The following is a 24,140-nucleotide window of genomic DNA, read 5'->3' as shown; positions in this document are numbered from 1 at the left end:
ATGACAAGGGAAGAGACTAAAAATTATGCCCCAGTGGTTTGGTTATAACTGATGTGTGGTATGCAGTTCTTCCTGGTCATGGAGTAGGAGAAATCATGTATACACTAGAATTGATTTATGTCTTAACATCTGATTCTAATGTTTCCCATCTTAAAACACTTAGAAATAGATCCCATAATAATTTCTTTTTTCAATAATAAACCCCAACACTTTATTAAACTTTTTGAAAATCAAAACAAGAGCAAAACAAGTGCAGAAGGGTGAATTCCTGTCATTGCTACAGATGGGTGAAACTTTCTTTCACTTTTTCATTTTCCCAGACTTCAGTTCTCCACGTTAAGTTTGCAATTAAAAGGAGAAAAATCTCATGAGATTTCACCAACATTTTAGTTCGAATTTATCCTAACATGCATATTTCGGCATGCAATTTTGCCTAAACATCGTGCAAAGCAATTTCCCCTTATATAATGCATTTTGGGAGGCTATTTTCACCAATATATGCATTCTTATGCACACTTTACCTCGTCGTACATGTAGCTTGGCTGGAGAACGGCATTGCAAAATTCATATGACTGTGAATTTTAAAGGATAGGTGTGCTTTGGTTCATGCATTGTTTAAGAAAGTGAGAACTGAGTAGGTTCACCTTTAAATGCAAACTGAATTGAATTCACCACCACCACCACATCTGTATTTCCTTCCCCATCCCCTGCTTGCCTTGGTGTGTCCCAGTCCCAGCCACACCCCTCACCAGGATCCTCTTCTTACTCCCTGTCATCCTACTAGTTTATGACACCCATGTGGTATAAGGGTCAAAGTGCTGGACTATGACCTGGGAGACTGGGGTTTGAATCACCACGCGGTCACAAAGCTTACTGGGTGACCTTGAGCCAGTCAATGTATCTCAGCTGAACCTACCTCACAGGGTTGTTGGGAAGATAAAATAAGGAAAAGCACACACACCAACTTGAGCTCCTTTGGCAAAAAGGGTGGTATATAAATGTTATTAGTAAAGGTAAAGGTAAGGGGAACCCTGACCATTAGGTCCAGTCATGGCCGACTCTGGGGTTGCGGCACTCATCTCGCTTTACTGGACGAGGGAGCCGGCGTACAGCTTCCGGGTCATGTGGCCAGCATGACTAAGTTGCTACTGGCGAACCAGAGCAGCACACGGAAACAGCGTTAACTTCCCACCAGAGAGGTACCTATTTATCTACTTGCACTTTGACGTGCTTTCGAACTGCTAGGTCGGCAGGAGCAGGGACCGAACAACAGGAGCTCACCCTGTCGTGGGGATTCGAACCGCCGACCTTCTGATTGGCAAGTCCTAGGCTCTGTGGTTTAACCCACAGCGCCACCTGCGTCCCAAATGTCATTAATGAACAAACAAAATAATTGCCATTCTACTGTGTGATCTAGATTGGGTGGTGGTGCAAGGCAAAGAAAACTCCATTCCACCTGCCCCCATATTGTGGGTGACGCAGGTGGCGCTGTGGTCTAAACCACTGAGCCCCTTGGGCTTGCCGATCAGAAGGTCAGCGGTTCGAATCCCCACGACATGGTGAGCTCCCATTGCTCTGTCCCAGCTCCTGCCAACCTAGCAGTTCAAAAGCACACCAGTGCAAGTAGATAAATAGGTCCCTTACCTATGCTGTGGCCCAGATCTGCCCCCATCAGGACTGTCCAAAGCTGCTTTTACAGAAATAAAAGATTACTCTGGGCTGCTCTGAACACGGAGGTCCGATATAGCAAATCATTTGGCTCTTTTGTTGAGACCTCTAGCTTCTGTGTGCGTTCAGAATGGTGGCTGAGGGAAAAAGGAGGCAATGCACACTTTTATTTCCCAAGCGATTTTTTTGTTTTGTTTCCAGAGACAAAACCATAGCATACTAATGGAACATAGTCAACACCAAAGGCATGAAATTCTGATTACATAAAGAGCAGACAGCTGCATGTTCTGATAAAACAGGCCTTTATGGGGATTTCCTCCTCCCTATTTGCTTTCATGTTGTCTCTGTGCGCAAAAGAATATAATTTCTTTTATTGGCAGCAAGCACAACAATAATTTGGCAAGTCACATTAGACAAAAGAAAAACTGTCACAGAAGAATAACTTGGGAGTAAATTAACTCAGTTTTCATAAGTGCTGGATTCCGTGCCATAGGCTAGCTTTGGAACACAGAAACCTGCCTTATACTAAGTCAGACCTTTGATTCCTCTGGCTCAGTGTTGTCTGCACTGATTGGCAGCTGCTGTCTAGGATTTCAGGCAAGGAACATTTCTGGTCCTACCCAGGAATGCTGGAGATTGAAACTGGGAGCTTTAGCTTGCTCACTTGCCTGATAGTCTCTTGTTATGCTGGAGTTGGTGTGGCCACCTATAGGTGGTTGTGGGAACTGCAAGATGACAGCATTACATTTTTATGTATATAGGAAGAAAGAGCAAATCATGTGCTGTCCATTCATAAAATCTGGGGAGGGGAGGGAATGTTCCTGTGGCAGCTGCCTCTCTTTGCCTAATGGTATTTATTCATTTACTTATCTATCCAGTCACATAGCTTCTCCTCAAGTCACACTTCTCCAGAATGTTTTTTGCCTAGCTGGAATTTGTCCTTGAACTCTGATAATGCATCTTGCTTGCCTGGATGAAGGCTAGAGAAGGCTGTGTGAATGTGTGCAGAAACTACAATGTACTTATCTATTCAGAAGGGGGGGGGGAGAGAAAGGAAATACAATTGTTGCCTAAAATAAGGGTGAACACAACCCCTTTCACAAAACACCTTCAACGCACATTCTTTCCCTCAAAGAATATTGACCCTGTAGTTTACCCTTAAGGCCCCCCAAAACTCTTAAACTACAATGCCCAGAATTCTCTGAGGAGGGGGGGGGTAAGCTGTGAATGTGCTTTAAGTGTGCTATAATCCCAAAACTATTAATTTGAGGAAAGGATGAAAAGGCCATTCTGTCTGTGGCTGTCAAAGGTCTCAGGCGGCCAATTCACTCAGCCGTTTCTCTCTGTTTTCCACAAGGGAGTTTTGGCAATCAGCTTGAGGAGAGTTTCTCATTTGTCATGTGGACAAATAAAGACATGAGTAACGAGGGCAGAGAGAAGCCTGACAGCTTGGAAATTGGAAATGCTCTTCTCGGTGGAAGGGGCAACCCAGCGATCCCTCCTTGCTCCGCAAATGTCACATCAGTTCCACAATTCTTGATCCCTCCCCTCCCCCACCCACATCATCTAAGGCAGCGGTTCTCAACCTGTGGGTCCCCAGATGTTGGACTACAACTCCCATCATCCCTGAGCTCTGGCCTTGCTAGCTAGGGGTGATGGTAGTTGTAGTTCAACAACATCTGGGGACCCACAGGTTGAGAAAGGCTGATTTAACGGATCGTATTCATTATCACAAAGTATACACCTTATATTTAAAGCATACTACAAAGAATCCTAGGGACGCGGGTGGCGCTGTGGGTAAAAGCCTCAGCGCCTAGGGCTTGCCAATCGAAAGGTCGGCGGTTCGAATCCCCGCGGCGGGGTGCGCTCCCGTTGTTCGGTCCCAGCGCCTGCCAACCTAGCAGTTCGAAAGCACCCTCGGGTGCAAGTAGATAAATAGGGACCGCTTACTAGCGGGAAGGTAAACGGCGTTTCCGTGTGCGGCTCTGGCTCACCAGAGCAGTGATGTCACGCTGGCCACGTGACCCGGAAGTGTCTCCGGACAGCGCTGGCCCCCGGCCTCTCGAGTGAGATGGGCGCACAACCCTAGAGTCTGTCAAGACTGGCCCATACGGGCAGGGGTACCTTTACCTTTACCTTTTTACAAAGAATCCTATGGTAAAGTGGAAATTGCTCTGGATTAGTTAGCATCTCAGGGTCCTTTAAAGTAAAGGAAAAGGACCCCTGACAGTTAAGTCCAGCTGCGGACGACTCTGGGGTTGCGGCACTTATCTCGCTTTACTGGCCGAGGGAGACGGCGTTTGTCCATAGACAGTTTTTCTGTGTCATGTGGCCAAACCAGATCAGCGCACGGAAACGTCGTTTACCTTCCCGTCGGAGTGGTACCTATTTATCTACTTGCACTGGTGTGCTTTCAAACTGCTAGGTTGGCAGGAGCAGGAACAGAGCAACGGGAGCTCACCCCGTCACGGGGATTTGAACTGAAGACCTTCCGATCGGCAAACCCAAGAGGCTCAGTGGTTTAGACCACAGCGCCACCCGCGTCCACCAGGGTCCCTTTAACACGGCATAAAAACCAAGATACGAGCTCACTGGTGGTGGCAATACTGTGCAATGCTGCTGCTCAATTAGGCGAGCTCCACCTTGCAAAGTTTGCAAGTGTCTGCTATGACCCTGTGACTTTTGCCCGTAGCACCAGCAAATGCTTAACGCCACATTTAAATAGATCGTTCCATGAAAGGCAAACAAATACCGGAGGAAACAGGAATCAGAGGTATCCCCCCCCCCCAAGTTATTAGGCAAAGGTCAGGAAAAGTTCACAAGTGTAAAATGCTTCTATGAGATATGAAATTACACCAAGTGGGTAGTCTTCACGTTGTAGCCCTCAAAGCAGATGGCGATTGCAGCGGTGGTGACATGGCAACAAGTTACAGCATGCCTCTCCCTCTCTGGGACCTTCAGATTTTTTGCTGTACAAGAAGACGATGATCATTGCAATCCTCTGCGGGCGGCTTCACACACTATTCTTTTCCTACACTGGAAGAAGTTGGAAGTAATGTGTAACTAATTAGTAGACCGATGCATCTGACAATCCCTGGTGGATTTCTCTGGCTTCCCAGAGATTGCTGGACTACAACTCCCATTATCCCTGGCCAGTAACTATGCAGCCCGAGTCCAACAACACTGGCAAGGAGCTATGTCTTGACCACCTCTGTGCTTCCCTTGTGCTACCCCAATTGGCTACAGCTTCCCTGTGTTTAGGGAAAGCAGAGAAGTTCAATTCAATTCATATTTGAAGCCGAATCTTTCAAATTCTCACTTTCCAATATGAGAGCCGAAAAAACAGTCATCCTTTGAAAATTGCACTTTTACGAATTTTGCAATGTTGTTCTCCCTCCCCACTGTGTCAACTAAAACGTATACATTAGCTACAATTTTCAGAGTGGTTTAACAATCAATCCCTCTTCACAGGGAACTCTGAGAACAGTAGCTCTGCGAAGGCAGTAAGGTCTTTCAGAGGACTCTGAGCACCCTTAACAAGCTACAGTTCCCATAATTATTTTGGAGGTGGTTGAGTGATTTTTCGCAGCCCCCCCCCCCAAAAGCTCTGGGCCATCTCCCCGATTTTATTAAATCGGAGTTCCCAAAAATAGGGTGTGTCTTATACAAGGGGGCGTCTTATAGACAGAAAAATACAGTATTTACACTATTGAATTTATCTTAATGCTACCAGCGTTTTTCAAACTTACACAATTTTCACTGATATATTCAGTAAACATTTTCCAGTCTTCTTTAAATGTGCATTCTTCTTGTTCTTTTATTCTATAAGTCTGCAAGCTGTGTGTATTCCATCAGTTGCCATTCCTCACTCGTTTTCCATTTTTGGGCTGACAATACATGGGCTGTGGTAGTAGCATACATAAGTAGCCTTTTTTGACACCTGAGAATTTCCCTCTGAATTATCCCCAACGAAAAGGACTCTGGTTTTTTGGAAATGTACTTTTAAACATTTTCCCCCCAATTCATTATATATCACATCCCAATACTCTTTTACCCTTTTACAAGTCCACCACGTATGATAAAATGTACCCTCAACCTCTTTACATCTCCAACACATATCTGATTCAGACTTATATATTTTAGCAAGTCTACTCAGAGTTAAATACCATCTACAAATAATTTTCAGGTAGTTCTCCTTCAAAGAATAGCATGCTGTGAACTTCAAATCACTCTTCTAGAGTTTTTCCCAGAGATTCAAATCTATATTATGTCCTATATCTATTGCACTCTTGTGAGTTTTCTGGTTTGCTTGGTTTTTTAGCCTGGCGATGGTGGTTAACTAGCATTGCTCAAAAGGCATGCCTCTTTGCACACAGAAGGTGCACAAGGCGAAGCTTTCTGAGCTGCAGGCGAGCTCCTTGCTACCTCATTAACATCTGCTGAGACTTCAGGGGAGCCAATGTCACACAGAGAAACCGCTTGCTGGTGGCTGGTGTTAATGAGCCCTGCTGAAGGCAACTGGCCAGGATCTGAACAAACTTCCCTTAAACTGCTGCTTGCAACCATCTGCCTTTTAGACAGCTATACATCCATCTGAGCTGTGAGCTGCATGGATATTCAGTTGATAAAGGTAAAGGGACCCCTGACCGTTAGGTCCAGTCACGGACGAGCACTGAAGGGGACAGCCTCTTCCTCATCAGTAGTGATGGACGGATCTGTCAATTTTGCAACTCTCAGTTTCTCAATGTTCCGATCTTAAATTCTCCACATTTCTGCACCAACTTATGATTTAAAAATAAAATAAATCCATCATAAAAATTCTTCAGCATTTTAGTGTGAATTTCTTCTAATAAACACATTTATGTGCAGTTTTGGCTAACATACATTTTTGCAAGCAACTTCTTGTAAAGTAATACTCTTTTATATTATTTTCACTAATATATTCATTTTTATGCACAATTTCCCCTGATATATGCATTTAGGCAAACCTGGGCTGGAGAACTGCCAGATTTGAAGTAAATGCAGATTTTGAAGGGTGACTAGGTTTCGGTTTTCATATTGTTGTGGAAAGTGTGTGTCTGATAGTTTCGGCCTTAAATGTGAACTGAATCAGAACTCTTCCCCCATCCCTACTCATCGCCCCAAAAGAGGACAGAAAAACCACCTGTGCAAATTTAGAAAGAATTAAGGTAATGCATCTCACCATAGTAGGGTGACCTGCTGTGCTGTGTGTCTTCATCGGTCTACTGTCCAGGTCCGCTCTACTGTCCTGGCTGATGGACAACTTCAAAGTGCCTGCTTTCTTCTCCTGGTTGGCCAATGTGAGGACAGGATGATGGCCTTGATGGGCCATTGGCCTGATCCAACAGGCCCTTCTCATGTCCTCTGTTTGAAGGAGTCCTCTGTCCAAAGGGCTGTCCAACCCATGTACAGTTTAAAGGTAAAGAAGCCTCAGGAGAAGAAAGCAGGCACTTTGAAGTTGTCCATCAGCCAGGACAGTTTCTTCATTCCAAGCAACTGGTTTTCAGAAGCGTTGCTGCCTCCAACTTTGAAGCAGAGCAGAGGCGACATGGCCAGCAGCCATCAACAACCCTCTCCTCCATGAATTTGTCCCATCATCCTTTAAAGCCAAATAGGTTGGTGGAAATCACTGCCTCCTGTGGGTGACAGTTCCACACGGGTGCCAAGGCACCACGCCACTGAAGGCAGCAAACGGAGGGACACTAGAAGCTGCCTTATACTAAACCGTTTGGCTCTCCAGGGTCTCGGTCAGGGATGGTCTCCCAGCCCTGCTGGGAGATTCCTGGGCTTGAACCTGGAGCCTTCTGCATGCGAGGCAGTGCGTATTTTGTTCTATTGACAGCAGACTGCAGCAGTGTTACGCGGTTGTTGTTTTTCCAAACGGTATCTTTAACCAAATTAGTAAAGGTAAAGGGACCCCTGGCCATTAGGTCCAGTCGTGGCCAACTCTGGGGTTGCGGCACTCATCTCACTTTATTGGCCGAGGGAGCCAGCGTACAGCTTCCGGGTCATGTGGCAAGCATGACTGGTGAACCAGAGCAGCGCACGGAAACGCCGTTTACCTTCCCGCCAGAGTGGCACCTATTTATCTACTTGCACTTTGACGTGCTATCGAACGGCTAGGTTGGCAGGAGCAGGACCGAGCAACGGGAGCTCACCCTGTTGTGGGGATTCGAACCGCCAACCTTCTGATTGGCAAGTCCTAGGCTCCGTGGTTTAACCCACAGCACCACCCGTGTCCCTGTTAAGTTGGCATTTAAATCCACAGAGGAGAGTGCAGATCAATGCACCATATAGCAGGCAACATAGATCCTGGGGAGAGATCCTTGGTGTGAGAATTGTGAGTGTTAAAAGCACATTCCTGATTTCATCTGTGAAATGTGGGAGGTTGTGCATGAATATGTAGCTCCTCGGTGGATGATTGCGGCTGTGAAGGAGAATTCAGCTGGCCAGCCTGAATATTGAGGGGATGTAACAGGGAGCCCTGTAACTTCAGCTCCACAGGCCCGGCCTGTCTCTGTGGAAATAAATGCTTATTTCACACGGGATACGCGGAATGTATTTATATTCATTCCGCCCTTGGAAGCAAAACAAACCCATTTTCAAGAGTTATTCTACTCGCTAATTGGGACAAACGTCTGATAAGAAATACTTAACATATTTTACAAAGCAAAATACGTCCTGACCCAAAGTAGATGAGCTTTTCATGTTTTGTTTAATTTGTTGAGTAAAAAAGCCACAATTTCCCCCTCCATGTTGGTCTCATGCCATTATATTTACCAGGGCAATTCAGCTTCAAGAAAGCCTTTGTGGGAAGCTGTCTTTCTGGAAGAATTACGCATTGCTGTTTGAACGGGTCCAGGAAATAAATCTATTTTTATAGCACTAATAATATCACAATAATAAAAAGAGGGGATTGTTTTTAAGCAGATGCCGAAAAAGAATTAAAGGCTTGAGGGTTTTATGGTGCAGACTGCATTCCTAAAGAAATGTGATATTTGCGTTCTATCCTTCCTGTAAAAAGATTAGGGAGGTATATATAGGGAGATATCCCATTTTCTTCTCACAACAACCCTGTGAGGTTGGTTAGGGTGAATGATAATAAATGGCCCAAGGCCAGCAAGTAGACTACGTGGGAAAGCAGGGACCTGAACAATGTTCTCCACATCTGGGGTAGTCAACCTGGAGTTTTCCAGATGTCGTTGAACTCCATCAGCCCTGGTCAGCATGGGAGATGCAGTTCAGCAAATGTCCAGAGAGCCACAGGTTCCCCGTTCCTGCACTACATTAAAAAAAGCAAAGTTGTTGTTTTTAAGCCGTTTCTCACACTGACTTCCAATGGTACAGATCAGGTTAGCTTTGGAATGTAAAAAAATAATTAAATTAGTTGTGAGAAGAGAGTTGTTAGGAGACCCCCTTAATCCCCTCACAGACCTACAATTTACAGAACTGTTCAAGAATCAATTTCTCTTCAAGGGGAATTCTGAAAACTGTAGCTCTGGGAAGGGAATGGGGGTCTCCTAACAACTTCTCAGTGCCCTTAACAAACTACAGCTCCCAGAAATTTTTTTTTTTGGGGGGGGGGGGTTGCACAATCATCTGGGTGGCCACTGTGAGAATGGGATGCTGGACAAGATGGGCCATGGGCCTGACCCAGAAGGCTTTTTCTTATGTCTTTACATCCCTTCTAACAGACAATACCTTCAAAGAGAAGGCAGTCTATATACAATGGTATCATAGTATTTTCAATGTGTGTTGTGACTGTGGCCTATGAGACTCTGTTTTAGAGGCGTTCAGTGATTTATTGCTGGAGGTGTACTATGTATAATTTGACATTGCTGCTTCATATGTCTTAATTGGGCCCATGATGGATGGACAACACGGAACATAATAAACAGTGCATGTCAATATATCACATCTCCCTACAATACAAAGAATCAAAAGAGTTATGTAGAAAACATTCATAGTACCACTATGCCACACTGCTCCTTGTGGCTATGCTGACTGGGGCTCATGGAAGTTATAGTTCAAAAGACCAAGGTATGCATCAGTTTGAGGAAGGTTGGCATAAAACGCCCAGTGATGGGCTCTTTGCAAGGGACACCCGCTTGGATGAACCATGCAAAGTTTAATTTCTTGCCAATCCAAATATCACCGCTTTCTTAGCGTTCTGTTTCTCAAGCGTGAAGTTGACAGGAGGCAATGAAGAATTGCTCAGGGGGCGTGTGTGTGTGTGTGTGTGTGTGTGTGTGTTCAATACTGTCTCTGATGAATTGCTGGCAATTCCCGTGAGAAGCGTGAGTCTGAATCTGCTGAATCGGTGCTGCCTTTGCATACTCCATTGCCATGGGAGTCACGGGAGACTGGATATTTTGATGTGCAGGAAATGACTATCTGATGATAGCATAACAGACTTGTTTCTCCCCAGCACTATTTATTTGTTATGAGAAATGGGCCAAACTCTGGATTTTCACCAAGACCATCAGGATGATTCATAGGAAGGCTGAGATACCAGTTGGTTTCCGTGGTGGATGTGTGCTGGTTTGATGCATGTTCTTGTGGCTGCTTAGAACAGTTTATTGTTTCAATCTATGCAAAATTGTTTTTAATATCTGTTAAGATACCTGCTTTTATATGTGCTAAGTCCATTGCACATATTTCTACATTTAGGCACCAGGCAAAAATGTTTCTTTTTAACAGGTTTTGGAGTGTTTCCATATTTGTGGCCTCATTGCAGAAGAGGGATGTGTTAGATCTGCCTTTCATAGGCTTGGAGGGGTTGCTTTTCTCTTTTAGCTTTAAACTGCTTTTAAATTTTGTACTGCTTTGTAAGTCTATTTGAGATACATTTGGTAAAAAGGGGGGGGGAGCAACTAATAAATCCAACACAGTGGTACCTCGGTTCTCAAACACCTTGGAACTCAAACAACTTGGAACCCAAACACTGCAAACCCAGAAGTGTTCTGGTTGTGGTTTGTGAACTTTTTTCATAAGCCAAACATGCTCCGTTTTGAGTGTTACGCTTCCATTTTGAGTGCCACACTTCCAATTGGAGTGTTTCACTGAGGTCTGTTTTTGCTATTTACTTTGCGTTTCTGCGGCTCTTTTTTGTTTTTGTGACTGTGTGAAACCCAGTTCAGCTACTGATTGACTGTGTGACTGCAGTACATTGTTTATTACTTTCATTTTATGGATCAATGGTCTCGCTAGATAGTAAAATTCATGTTAAATTGCTGTTTTAGGGGTTGTTTTTTAAAGTCTGGAACGGATCGATCCATTTTGCCTTACTTTCTATGGGAAAGCGCACCTTGCTTTTGGAACCGACTTCCGGAACGGATTAAGTTTGAGAACCAAGGTACCGCTGTAAATACATCACTTCTACAAGCCCTACAGGAAGTGATTCATAAAGAAAATAATAATAATGAGTGGCAGATGATTTGCAGAATCAGAGGAAAAGAGGAAAGCTTGCAGGATCAGGGGAGGAGGAAGAGATGAAGTCTAGCATGCTATGCCCTGCAATGGCCCAACCAGTTGCCTCCAGGAAGCTCGCAAGTTTGAGGCATGAAGGCAATATCCCTTCTCTGTTGACTTCCCCCAAATAGCTGGGATTCACTGACATTCTGCCTCCAAATCTGAGCAGTCCCCATCTCCAAGCCAGCCTCTCTCCACAGAGGCGTCCAAAGGTTTTCACAGTTTTTAAGAGGTGCATCAAAGTTGTGCTTTTTCCAGCTGGTGCTGCAGGGCTAGAAGCCACAGCTGTTGCTAAGTTTCCTTCCAATATAAAGCACTCTGGAGTACAACCATTGATGCACACCCCAAGCCCCTGGACTTTGGTTGGCTCCACACAGGCAGTGGGATGTCGCGGCAGAATGGAGTGGGTCACTTCAAACTGCAGCGGAGGGTGCTGCTGCTGAATGGTCCCAAATATCTAAAACACAAAACAAAACCTAACAGAACAACAGATTTAATGCAACTCTGTATACAAACCATAGTATGCAACTAGACAGGAATGCCAGAAGGCTTCAGCTTCTCCTTTTCTTTGGATGGTGGCCTCAAAAGAACAAATTAGGCCATTCTGGGATGTTGCCCAGGCACAACAATTGCCCTCAATGTCAAGGGGCCACATTAGGGGCCGCCACACAGCGATGGTTTGAGTAAGCTCCATGGATGACCAGCCTGCAATATTTCTGGGTTGAGACAGTTGCTTTGCTTATCGGCAAACCAGCGATTGACTTGAAAGGAACCTGCTGGAAGCTTTGCTGTGGACTTCCAAGCGCTCCAGAGGGCTTTAGGCTTCTCTTTAAGATATGGTGGTACTGAAATTGCCTTCAGGCTGCAAGTCTCAGACGCATAATTACTGAAAAGCTCTTCATCCAGTCTTCAATTTCCCATCCTTTGAAGGCAAAAAATTTGGACTAGTGCTGATAATATGCATGTCTCCACTTGCTTGTGTGTGCCGGGAAGGAAGGGCGACCTTCTTCTGCATAAGGCTGCAGTCCTACATCCACTTTCCTGGGGGTAAGTTCTACTGAACTCAATGGGATTTACTTTTGAGTAGACACGTATGGGATTGTGCTGCAAATCTGCTAGCATCCACAGCTCTCAGTGGCTAGGGACACATTTTGGGAACTTCTTCCACTGGAATATAGCCTACTGAACTCTGACAGGAATTCCAGATGCTTCTGATATCTGATGTTGAGTACTGTTACCACACAGTTTATCTCCCCCAAATCAAGGTGTGTGGGTTGGTCCAGTTAACACTGGTTTTCCTAGTGATCAACAGTGCTGACAAACACCAGCATTATTCACTCTGCCTGGTTAAAAGGAAGGTGTCTTCCTTTCTGATTCGGTTTCTATCTTGCCCACATAATGCAACGGAATCATGGACAATCTCAGAAATCTGCAAGTCCACAAGCGGCAACGGGATCTTTCCAAACCAGTGAAATCTACAATTTGTCACCAGTATATGAAATCTATTAAAATATAGTGGCACCTCAGTTTTCAAATGTAATCCGTTCCGGAAGACTGTTTGACTTCTGAAACATTTGAAAACCGAGGTGCAAAGGGTGGCCTGCAAATTTAATAGAGAAACACTCAGCGGAAGCTGTTTGACTTCTGAGGTGCGTTCGAAAAATAGAAGCATTTACTTCTGGGTTTTCGGCATTCAAAAACTGAAATGTTTTACTTCGTTTGAAAACCGAGGTACCACTGTATTTTCTTTTTTATATGGGAGGGGTGAAGGGAATCAAGATTGAAGCAACATTACTGCCACATCTCACTCAGACATAAATATATAAATTATACTTTATACATTTTTCCCCATATAGACACATACATTCATGTGCATAACACTGTGAGACTGTTACACTCAGTAGTAGACAAGCACAGACACTTTAAAGTACAATTCTTCTTATCCACACCACTGGGGTAGATGCTTTTCAGCCAACAGGACTGTGGCTTTAAAGTCTGAACACCCCAAAGCCAGGAATACCTCTCCCATTTTTTTCATTCAAATGCTTTGGCTTAGGTCATGTTTCACAAGAGGGATGGAGCAAAAGGAGGAAAAACAAATAAGTGCCGGAAAGCATAAGCAGGAACCGTAAGTAGATTCTGGCTACAATGAAATCAAGAGCAAATCACCCTTCTTGATATCAATGAGAAAAGTCCTTCCTTTCCCTTTTCTTAGATGTAGTTTTTACTTCTGAAAATGAGACAGATCAGTCAACACTGCACACACAAAAGCATATCCACATTTGAATGCACAGATTAAAGACAGTAACATTATCTTCACCGTACCTCGTGGTCCGTACCTATGAGATGTGAGGAAAAGGCTTTTTGGAAACTTGTTTTGTAAATAATTCGTTTTATTTTACACGATCGGTATAATAAAAAACAAAGTGGGGCGCAGGAGGAAGGGAAATAATCATTTCGGGGAGAACTGTACTTCTTCCAAGCTCCTTGTTATCCAGATTCATTGTGGACCACTTACCACATCGTCAATTTATGTAGTCCACTTGTCACAATTTATGTACTCCCAAGTGCTCCTACATAAGGCTATGAGTATTCTGCAAGTGTGAAGCTAAGGTACTTGGGGTCTTGGCACACATGCTGCCAAAATGAAACAACCTCAACTCTTCTTCTTCGAAGCAAGTTTGCAATTCTTACGGGAAGGGAGACAACCAGAAAAGCAGACAAGTTAACCAAGGGCTTCTCGTGTTCAGGTTATAGCTCTAAGTGCTTGGCATAGCAAATGCTGTTCCTCCACATTCATCAGGAACAGACTAAAAATGATGTCTATGTTTTCTAAAAGAAGCAAGGTTTTATTGCCATTTCAGAATGTGGTCTGTCCTGATGTAGGGCTTGGGTAATCCTAGTCCAGAATTTGCATTTTGGGTTGAATGTGCACGAAACCCTAGTTGCCTGGAAGCATAACAGGGGAAGTATGAATACAATGTGCTTTCAGTTTAAATTCTGACACACATCGTAGTGCCCAAATCCATAACCAAGAGTCCTTATGTATCGAGGGTATCCATGACCAGTGCTTGGAAAGAATGATCTACGTGGACATTGAGCAGTTTGCTCTTCCACAGCCAACAGTCTGATCCAAACTGATGGTTCACAGCCTAGGAAGACAAGGTGAGGACCAGTGTGTAGGATTACTCCTTTGATCAAAATTCAAAATGTGTGAAAGGGACCTCTGGGTCCTCACCGAGTCAGTGTAAGCAGCACTTAAGACTTAGTCTGACCTGACAACAAACACTTGAATTTGAACAGCCTGGGGAAGAGAAGGTGCTGTACTGTAAGCTAAGGCAGTGTTCCCCAACCTTGGGCCTCCAGCTGTTTTTGGACTACAATTCCCATCATCCTTGACCACTGGTCTTGCTAGCGAGGGATGATGGGAGTTGTAGTCCAAAAACAGCTGGAGGCCCAAGGTTTGGGAACACTGAGCTAAGGCATGAAAGGGAGCTTAGTAAGGCAAGTTGGCCAACTGGGCTACCATAAAACAGCTTGCATAGTCCTATATTCTCAAAGGGTCAAATCAGGTGGTCTGAGGCAACATTGAAGGTCGTCCAGTTCTGGAAGTACCTAGACATGGGCCAATCCTGTTCCCATCAAAGGCGGGAAGGAACTCTGTGCATTTCACAGGGCATGGGCATAAGCCATAGAATGGCAGCAGTTTCTATCCGTGTCCTACGGCAAGGATGGGTAGAGAGTAGATCAGATTACTGGTGGATCTCTGGGGGATTTGGAGTAGATTTCTGACCCTGAGTTGTTGTCATTTTTCCCAGAAGCAGGATGATGGAAAGAAGAAAGCTCGTGGGGTAAGAGGGGGGAGAGCAGGAATCAATTTTTTTATTATTAGACTAAAAGCTCAGATCTCGTACCAAAAGCAAATTCCTGGGTGTACACTTAACCACGCCTTGATTGTAAGTGTATGATGCTCACTCCTCCAGAAACACTGTTTTTCACTTGGTGGACTTTGGGGTTCAGAGCGGGGAGATAAATTAGATTTTACAAGCTCAAAGTGCCGTCAGGAATTGCACTGTGCTTATGGAATTATTGAGAGAAGGTTGGAACATAAAATGTTGTCCTTTGAGCATACAGGACAGCACCACCACCCAGAGTCTGGTGCCCTCCAGATGTTGTTGGACTACAACTCCCATCATCCTTGACTATAGGCCATGCTGGTTGTGGCTGATGGGAGTTGAAGTCCCACAAGGTCCAGAGGAGATCCCAGGTTGCGGGTGGATGCTGCAAGGGGCGAGGCCTAAGTCTTTTCATTTACCCGGCTAAAATGAAAAACGTATTTAAAATTATACGGACTATTAATGGCGGCTAGAAAAATACACCCATAATATGCATTCCCTGACCCCCCCAACCCTGTGCACTTTTTTCCTTCTTCAAGAAAACATAGCAGGCTTTCTCGGGTATATAAAACCATTAATTTTAGATTTTAAAAAATACAAACTTCACCTTTACAAAATAAACCACTTATTTTGTTGAATACACTTAAAGCATAACTTTTTTTTAATACCAAAAATAAAGAAATTTAGGCTTTTCGGCAGGGTCACCCCCGTGCCACAGTGACATCATACAATACGGATAACAAGAAGAGTTTGTACATCTCACATAGATTAAACATGTGAAATAGTAAAAGGGATTTGTCTACGGAGAGGCATGGCAATTGCTACAACATCACTGGTCAGCAACTGGTGTCTTCCCCCTCCCAAAACACACACACACACACACACAAACAAACTGCTCGCATATAGCCAAAGGTTTCTTATGCACATCAGGGAGTTGTGGCGCTGGGTTTTTTGTCTCTAAAAAACAAAACAGTGACTTTCAAACTTCTTCCCCTCAGGAAGGTCTGTTGACCTGTCTTGTTGAGGAAACTCTGGGCATCAGCCACAAAATTCTTGCATGTTGCTGAGGATTCTGGGTACAGAAGACGCTTGGGTTGCAAACGTGATCCGTGTGGGAAGCATGTCCGCAACCTGCAGCGCTGCCTCTGCGCATGCGCAAAGCGTGATTTAGTGCTTCTGCACATGTGCAAGCACTGAAACCCGGAAGTAACCCGTTCCGGTACTTCCAGGTTCGGCGCAGCGCGCAACCCGAAATTGTGTAACCCAAAGCGTCTGTAACCCGAGGTATGACTGTATTTTCTCGGGCATCCTTTGACACACACAAGGGCCAATACTATTGGGCCTTGCCGTTGCCTCATGTTAACAAAAATGCATCCAAGAATCCACCCCACCTCCACCTGATCTCTGCACATGGCAGAGGAAGATCAGCAACACCAAACCTTCCATCATTACAATCCTTTTTGCCGACAAAAAGCAAACAAACCTTGGCAACACTTTTGAAAAGCCAGTTTTAAATAGCGTGTGCGGGAATGGAGGAGGTTGGCGGGTGGGGGGCGGGGACGGGGAGGAAAGAGGAAACGGGACATAAACCAAGAAACATTTAGAAAATTATGCATAGGTATATCATTTTTATTTTAATACATCTCATTAGTTTGCATCCCACTAGGAGAAATTCCATACTTGTCTGTGTGTCCCATTTCGCCATCGCTACAGCAGTCTTCTATATGGGTTATTGGTAAATGTAGTCCAAAAAAAGGATAATAAAAAGCTAGGCAAAGAGTAAAAAGAAAGCTTAATAATAACTTTATGGTGTAAAAAACAAAAAAAACCAAAACATCCACTTAAGGCGCCCCAGAAGGATTTTTTTTTTTTTTTGTATAGACGTTAAAATACCGTCAAGCAAAATCGCACTGCTTCTATTAAGTGTCTGCTGTGGCATTTGATACATTCCTGCTCTTTTTTTTTCTTTTTCTTTTTTTTTTGTATGTGTGCCTAAACTCCATCAGTGTCCATCCATCTTCATCAAGAATGCAGGCACATTTCTTGACAGAAACAAACAGAAAAGAAAGCACCATTGACTGCTCTTCTCAGAGGAAATCTGTTCTTCACTTAATTTAGCATTGTCTTTTGTTGTGTTGCCAGGGTACTTTTCGTATTCCTCTACCAATGCCATTTTGTTTTTCTCGAGTTGTCTTCTTGGGTTGTTGTTGTTGTTTTGGACAGGGAAACTTCGTATTGTTTCATAGAGTGCTACAATACTTGCTTTGATGTCGTATTAAACAAATGTACATTGTCTCTTTGTTCTTGTGAAGTCTCTCTCTCTCTCTTTCTCTCTCTTTCTTTAAGACAATTTCCCCCCCAACGTAGGAGAATGAATGAAGTATACAGTCATTAAAGCACCATACACAGTAGGTTCAGGAATGTAACAAACAATGTACATCCATGTCCCAGAGAGAAATCTTTTCTAGCTTATTTTCACCTTACATCTGCAAAAGAGAAAAGGGATGGGGAGCACAAGGCAATTGTACGATTAGAAGACTGAACTTCCTTCTTAAGATCATTTTGGGGGGGGACCCCCTCCTCATTCCTGACTGAAAAGTTACTTACGTGGCCTTTATATGACATAACAGGGGTATTGGGAGTGGCTTTCTCACACTTTAATTCAGGGGTTGCTAACTTGTGGCCTTGCGGAGGTGGTCAGCCTCCAACCGCAAGCCAGAATGGCCAACAGTCAGGGATGGTGCGAGATGGAGACAAAATGGGGGGAGCAAGGGGCAGGAGGAGGCAGCTAACCACCCTTGCTTTAAAAATATTAGGCATTAAAGTGCTAGCACCACAGGAGTTTTCCACACTCCATTCCCTGAATGGATATGGGAAGGATCCATGAGATTGGCTCCATCAGAAATGGAGCTGAACCTTTCAACATCTTGGCAGTGCCATGAGATGAATCATATTTATTTAGAATAAATAAATATGATTCATCTCATATTCATAGAGTCCCGTAACCTTGTATCAGCACCACACTCTAACCAACTGAGCTGTCCAGTGGTCACAGAAAAGTGGTGCCCATGCCCCTTCTGGATGATGATGATGATGATCATCGTCATCATCATCAAGTTTATATACTGCCCTTCATCCGAGGATCTCAGGGCTGTTCACAACATAAAAATACAGGATAAAAACACAAAATGTGCAGGGGTCCTAAATCCAGCCAAGAAACTACTCGTTGTTGTTCTCTTTTGACTGTGTTGCATGCTTAGATTTAACCTGCCCAAACCTTTGCTTATATAATACAGTTCCCACAAGTTCTGGGCTCACCTGGAAGACAGGACTTGCAACAGACCAGAGTACTACCCTTAACAGTTCTCCCCCCCCCCCCCAGCAGTTCATAAAGACTATCCAGTTGACATAGAATACATTTGGTTCCTTTACACATATCATTTGCACAGTGCGTTAAATAATTCAGCTTTTTCAGTGCAACACCCAGGAACTTTTGCCTTCATCTCTACTACGCTAAGGGAGATTTATTGTACGGGGCATGCCTGGTGATGTAGATCTTCTTACAGCAAAACTCTACACCCTTGGTTCCTAATATATCCCTGAAGACTAGGGCCATGTTCAAATCTGGTACAAGCCTGCTGGAATAGGAATAGAAGTGGCAGGCCGTATTTTATTGATGGTGCGTGTTTGAGGGCCATAATGTTTGAGGGCCAGTGTGGTGTAGTGATTAGACTTAAACCTGGGAGACCAGGGTTCAAATCCCCTCTTGGCCACGAAGGGTGACCTTGGGCCATTCGTTGCCTCTCTGCCTAACCTACCTCACAGGGTTGTTGTGGGGATTAAGTGAAGAGGGGGAGAACTGTGTCCCCACCCCCTCGAGCTCCTTGGAGAGAAGGGTGGTATATAAATGCAACAGATATCAAGCAAATAATAACCCTTGTTCAATAGCGTTTCAGTATCATCACAGAACACCTGAACCACCTTTGGAAATCAATGGCAATTCAAAAATAGCAGGGAGCTGCAGATTGCAAGCGTTTAATATTAATCCCTCCAAAATTAAATTATGGAAAGGAAAGGAAAGAAAGGGTGTGAGGTGCTTGCAGCAACAAGCATAGCTGTCAAGGGGAAAGAAACTTGTGAAAAGAATTATCTGAGCCAATCATTTCTGATTTCTTGGCTGCTCCAAAACAGCCACGTGTAAAGATTTTTGAACAGTGATTAGGTGGGAGAGTGAGAATAGCTGATTGTATTTTCAGTTGCTTGTGGTATTAAGGGTAGTTTCAGCAGACAGGTCCTACCTGGTCAGCGGCAGTATTTTTTTATGAGGGTTTTAACTTTTTTCTTTTCCGTTTTTTACCTTTCCCCCCAGGCCTTCCTGTTGACACAAGGGCAGGGATGGCGTAAAAAGAAGAAGAAGCAAACACCCAAAGGCAATGCATTTATTGATTTTAAAAAATTCAATCGTTTCCATTATTCCTTCTTCAAAAAGAACAGTAATTTGTTCCACCTGGTTAAGGTGTTTAGTGTTACCTCTCCAAGGTATTACCTGCCGGGTGCAGAAAATGCATAGCATTTGGGACAGGCCCATTCCGAGATCACATGAAACTGATGTAAAAAGAAGAGTGGGATCAAGACCACTCGTATCTCTTGCCCCCATACCATTTATGTATGAACCTGTGCACTCCCAACTCCATCAATCCCAGCCAGAGTGTCTGGTTGGGGGAGAAGGCACCATAACTGGACACAACATTGGTTAACCCTGGGGTACAGGCTCTGTAACCGCAACTGGGTATCTTTCAAGCTCTATGCTTATATTGCACATGAGAGTGAGGCAAGTACCACAGCCCCACTCCCTCCTCTCTAAGTGTGTTCAGAAAGATAACTGAACAGCCAAAGGAACACTGGAAGATGTCTTAAACTGTACGAATCAGGCCACTGGGTCTGTTTAGTTCAATAGTTGTCTACATGTTAGCTCTTCATGTTATCTGGCAGGGGGCGATTCTCAAAACTGCCTGGAGATGCCAGGAATGGAATGAAAAGACTCCATGACTGAACAAATGGCCCTTTCCTATTAATCCTTATCATTACTCAAATTTGCCAGCAAAACAACAGCAACAAGCACGAGCCAAATCTAAAACAGTGCTTGATTTTTAGAGATTTCTTTCTGCCTATTGCCCTTTCTGCCTGTTGCCCTTTCACCTCTGCTTATGCTATACAGTCATACCTCGGAAGTCGAATGGAATCCGTTCCGGAAATCCGTTCAACTTCCAAAATGGTCAGAAACCAAGGCACGGCTTCCGATTGGCTGCAAGAAGCTCCTGCGGCCAATCGGAAGCCCTGTTGGAAGTTCGGGTTCCAAAGAACGTTCACAAACCGGAACAACCACTTCCAGGTTTGTGGCATTCGGTAGCCAAAGCGTTTGTCTCTCAAGGTGTTCGACTTCCGAGGTACGACAGTACTCTGTTTTGCCCTTTATACAACTCACCTAGTGATCGATCCCTTCCCTTAAAAAATATATATTAAAAATTCTACAAGGGAGCTATTTAAAAATTAGATGGCCGTTGGCCGATGTCAACAAGTTTGTTACCTGTAATAGGGTAGCTTTGCATGTGCTGGCAGTGAGAAATCTACAGATTGCCCTTTTGATTTGAAACAGCACTGGCTGCCAAGGGAATTTTTAATTTGATAAGAGGAACTCGACAAGGTAAAAAAACAAAAAAAACCAACAACCCACATTTCTGAACATTTGTGTGTTACCTTCCTCTGGGTGTTTTGTGAATTATATTGTAGTAGCCATTAGCTATAAACAATGCAAATCTGACTGACTGCACCCTCCTGATATAAAGCTAGCACAAGGCATGGATTCCTGGCCACTACACCTGCCTGAGTTGCCTAGAGGAAGGGGAGGACTTCAAAGTTAACTAAGGAGACTCACCACTCCCCCTCTCTGAAGGCCTTTCGTCACTTTACGAAGAGCTTAGGCATTTGGTCTGCCCAGATGATAATTTTAGCTCTCCTAGCATGTGAATCCTCGGTTTTAAGTTACGGCGTTGTAGCCAGCTAAGTAACACACACACAGCGGCCGATCAAGATGAATTTAAATCCATTGATTTCAGTGGGTCTACTCTAAGTAAGATTTAATTGGCCACAACCCACAATCTGCCACCTATTGCTGCTTTTCATCGCCGAATTTGTGTTTTATTGTATTGTTTTCCAATACTGCGCTGCAAGCCGCCTTGAACGTTTTATCAGAAAGGAGTGATATAAGAATATTTAAGTAAACGAGTAAAGCACAGTTCCAAATGCTGTGGTTGGAACCTCTGACCACCACCTGTTCTCCTCTCCTGGTTTTAAGTGCTTGAGACCCCTCTCCGGTCCCCAGAGAACTTCAACAGCCACATTGTACCCAGACGTTCCAGCTTAAATTAAAGCCCATCCCCACCCAAATGTCAACATACCCGTTTCTTCTTCTCGAAAATCTGAATTAGAATTTGACGACGTACAGGTGCATTCCATATGCTCTTCTAGCTTCACCAGGACTTCTTTTAATTTTGGCTTTTTTCTAACATATTCCACTTTTGCCACCTGCATTAAAAACATACGGGAGTTAAAGGCTTGTTAATGCATTAGGTCAGCAAAGAACAAAGTTTCAAGTGTCCAGTTACGCAAGACCATCCCAATGCTGCTAGGAGAGGAGGTCATTTGCATGCACACACACACAGAAGCAAGTGTCCTAGATAGGCATCCTTTTAGCTGGATGAGGAACAGCACAAACTTCACCAGCAGTGACTCCTCTGCTCAAGTTGAGAGCTATTGCAGAGCTTCCAGGCTATAGTTTTAAAAAGCAGAGACGAGCAAAATGCGAATCAGGGTATATTGGTTTGCTAGAGGGTTTGTAGAAGACCACTAAGGATTTCCGGCTGCTAATTTTTAAACAATTATCGGCAATGAAAAGACCTCTCCACACACACACACAAAGAAAAATATTGGGCTGTTAGAATCTCTGTTCTGCAGCATCTCAGATGTAGATTTGCACTGCCAAGCAAGTTCTGTGCCTGACACCCGGGGTTGGGAGATGCAACTGGCTCTGTCCCATAAGACAGCATGTTGGGTCTGGCTCCTTGAACCACTGTTTTGCCGCTGGCTCCTGCTGGTGAGCCTTGGGTGTTCTAGCGCAAACCCATGAAGATCTTGCAAGTCTGACATCTGCCCACACCTGGCTTCAAGGCACATGGCTCAGCAACCTTCCTGAAGCGAAGGAAATCCGGATGCTGTCGTTGCCTGCTAAAGCGACCACCTGGGAACCCTACAAATACTGCCTTGGGCTCAAATTATAGAAGGCAGGCCGGATGTAAATTTAATAAATAAAATTGGCAACGGTACAGGGGAGCTGTTCAGGAACCGGATTTGGGCCTCGTCGTCGCTCGGCTCTCCTTGCCAAATTGGCACTGCGGCCGATTTTCTGACAGGGTGTGTACGCAGCTGGACTGAGGCTTGTGGGTGTTTTTGTGTGTCCCGTTCTGCAGCAGAAAAGCATTGTTACTTCCAAGCGGGGAGAAGTTCGAGGTGTAGTGCTGCCGAATGGGTTTCGCTTCCTTTGAAAAGGGGTCAAAAGGGGTCTTTGTAATAGCTGCTTTCTTTACAAATATATACAAGCCAAGCATGAGTACAGACAGACAGACTTTCCTACTGCAAGGAGCGTAAGGGCCCTAAGAGGTTACTGGGCACCTTTTGCTAACAACTCCAGCTGGAAATCTTCTTACTTTTGTCTCATAAAAGCTATTGTTCCTCAAATCCAAACCTGTGCCATTCCTACAGGTGAACTGTCCATTCAAACAGGCCCGGCATCATCTTCAGGAAGATTGGGGGGTGGCTACAGCGTTTGCGGCAGCAAAGAGAGGTGATGGGTTGGGATGCTGCGTTTTGTGCCATGTGGGACCTATCCTGCACCCTGTGCCCTAGTTTAGTGTCCTCAGGTACAGTGGAGGCTCCTGCCTTGTAGCCAGGCATAAAGTAAGGTTTGACTTCCAGGCCAATTAACTTCTGTACAGTGATACCTTGGTTCTCCAACGCCTTGGTACTCAAACAACTTGGAACCCAAACACTGCAAACCCAGAAGTAAGTGTTCCAGTTTGCAAACCCTTTTCGGAAGCCGAACGTGCTCCGTTTTGAGTGTTACGCTTCTGATTTGAGTGCCACACTTCCGTTTTGAGTGTTATGCTGAGGTCTGTTTTTGCTATTTATTTTGTGTTTATGTTTTTGCGACTCTTTTTGTTTTTGTGACTGTGTGGAACCCAGTTCAGCTACTGATTGATTGAATGATTGTGTAACTGCAGTACATTGTTTATTGCTTTCATTTTATGGATCAATAGTCTCGTTAGGTAGTAAAATTCATGTTAAATTGCTGTTTTAGGGTTTGTTTTTAAAAGTCTGCACCAGATTAATCCATTTTGCATTACTTTCTATGGTAAAGTGCGCCTTGGTTTTGGAACGGACTTCCGGAACAGATTAAGTTTGAGAACCAAGGTACCACTGTACATGGAATTGGGGGTGCCCATCTCTGGCCCCATCTACACTATCAAAACACTATGATACCACTTTTAGCAGACATGGCTTCCCACGAAGAATCTTGGGAAATGGAGTTTGTTAAGGGTGCTGAGAGTTGCTAAGAGACCCCCTGTTTCCCTCACAGAGGTACAGTTCCCAGAATTCCATGGGAAGAGGAGTTGATTGTTACACAGCTCTGAAATTTTTGAGGGGAATAGGGGTATCCTAGCAACCCTCAGCATCCTTAACAAACTCCATTTCCCAGGATTCTTTGGGGAAGCCATTGCTCTTTAAAGTGGTACCACAGTGCTTTTAATGCATAGTGCAGATGAGGCCTTTCTCTCAGGCAGCAAAAGGCCTCGAGATGGCTCCGCAGTCAGGAAACGTCCACAGATATTGAATAATATTTAAGGAGTGGGTGTTTCCGCCCCCACCATCCCAGTCTCCAATCCAGAGTCACTTTAGTTTATTCATTCATTGATTTATTTTGCACGTTTAGGCCATCTTTCATCCTGAAGGGTCTCAGAGCATTGAACA

The 24,140-nt window shown here is 44.3% G+C and overlaps 1 protein-coding gene across 4 annotated transcripts in view; it reads right to left on the bottom strand.

The window, feature by feature from the left end:
* Window positions 1–16,664: 16,664 nt before the first annotated feature.
* PDGFA (platelet derived growth factor subunit A) overlaps window positions 16,665–24,140 on the bottom strand; it is a 63,847-nt gene continuing 56,371 nt past the window's right edge. For 2 of the 4 annotated variants that reach the window (XM_083413799.1, XM_083413797.1), the window contains exons 5-7: window positions 21,515–21,641; window positions 19,355–19,431; window positions 16,665–17,542 (exon numbers count right to left, since the gene is read on the bottom strand). In XM_083413799.1, the coding sequence (XP_083269925.1) occupies window positions 19,376–19,431; window positions 21,515–21,641 (183 nt within the window). In that variant the 3' untranslated portion in view covers window positions 16,665–17,542; window positions 19,355–19,375. The remainder of the gene's footprint in view (window positions 17,543–19,354; window positions 19,432–21,514; window positions 21,642–24,140) is intronic. The other 2 variants (XM_083413800.1, XM_083413798.1) reach the window with 1 other exon arrangement.

This window comes from Podarcis tiliguerta, assembly GCF_965153285.1.
Source record: "Podarcis tiliguerta genome assembly, chromosome: 14".
Lineage (NCBI taxonomy): Eukaryota > Metazoa > Chordata > Lepidosauria > Squamata > Lacertidae > Podarcis > Podarcis tiliguerta.
This window is presented reverse-complemented; position numbering and strand designations above follow the sequence as displayed.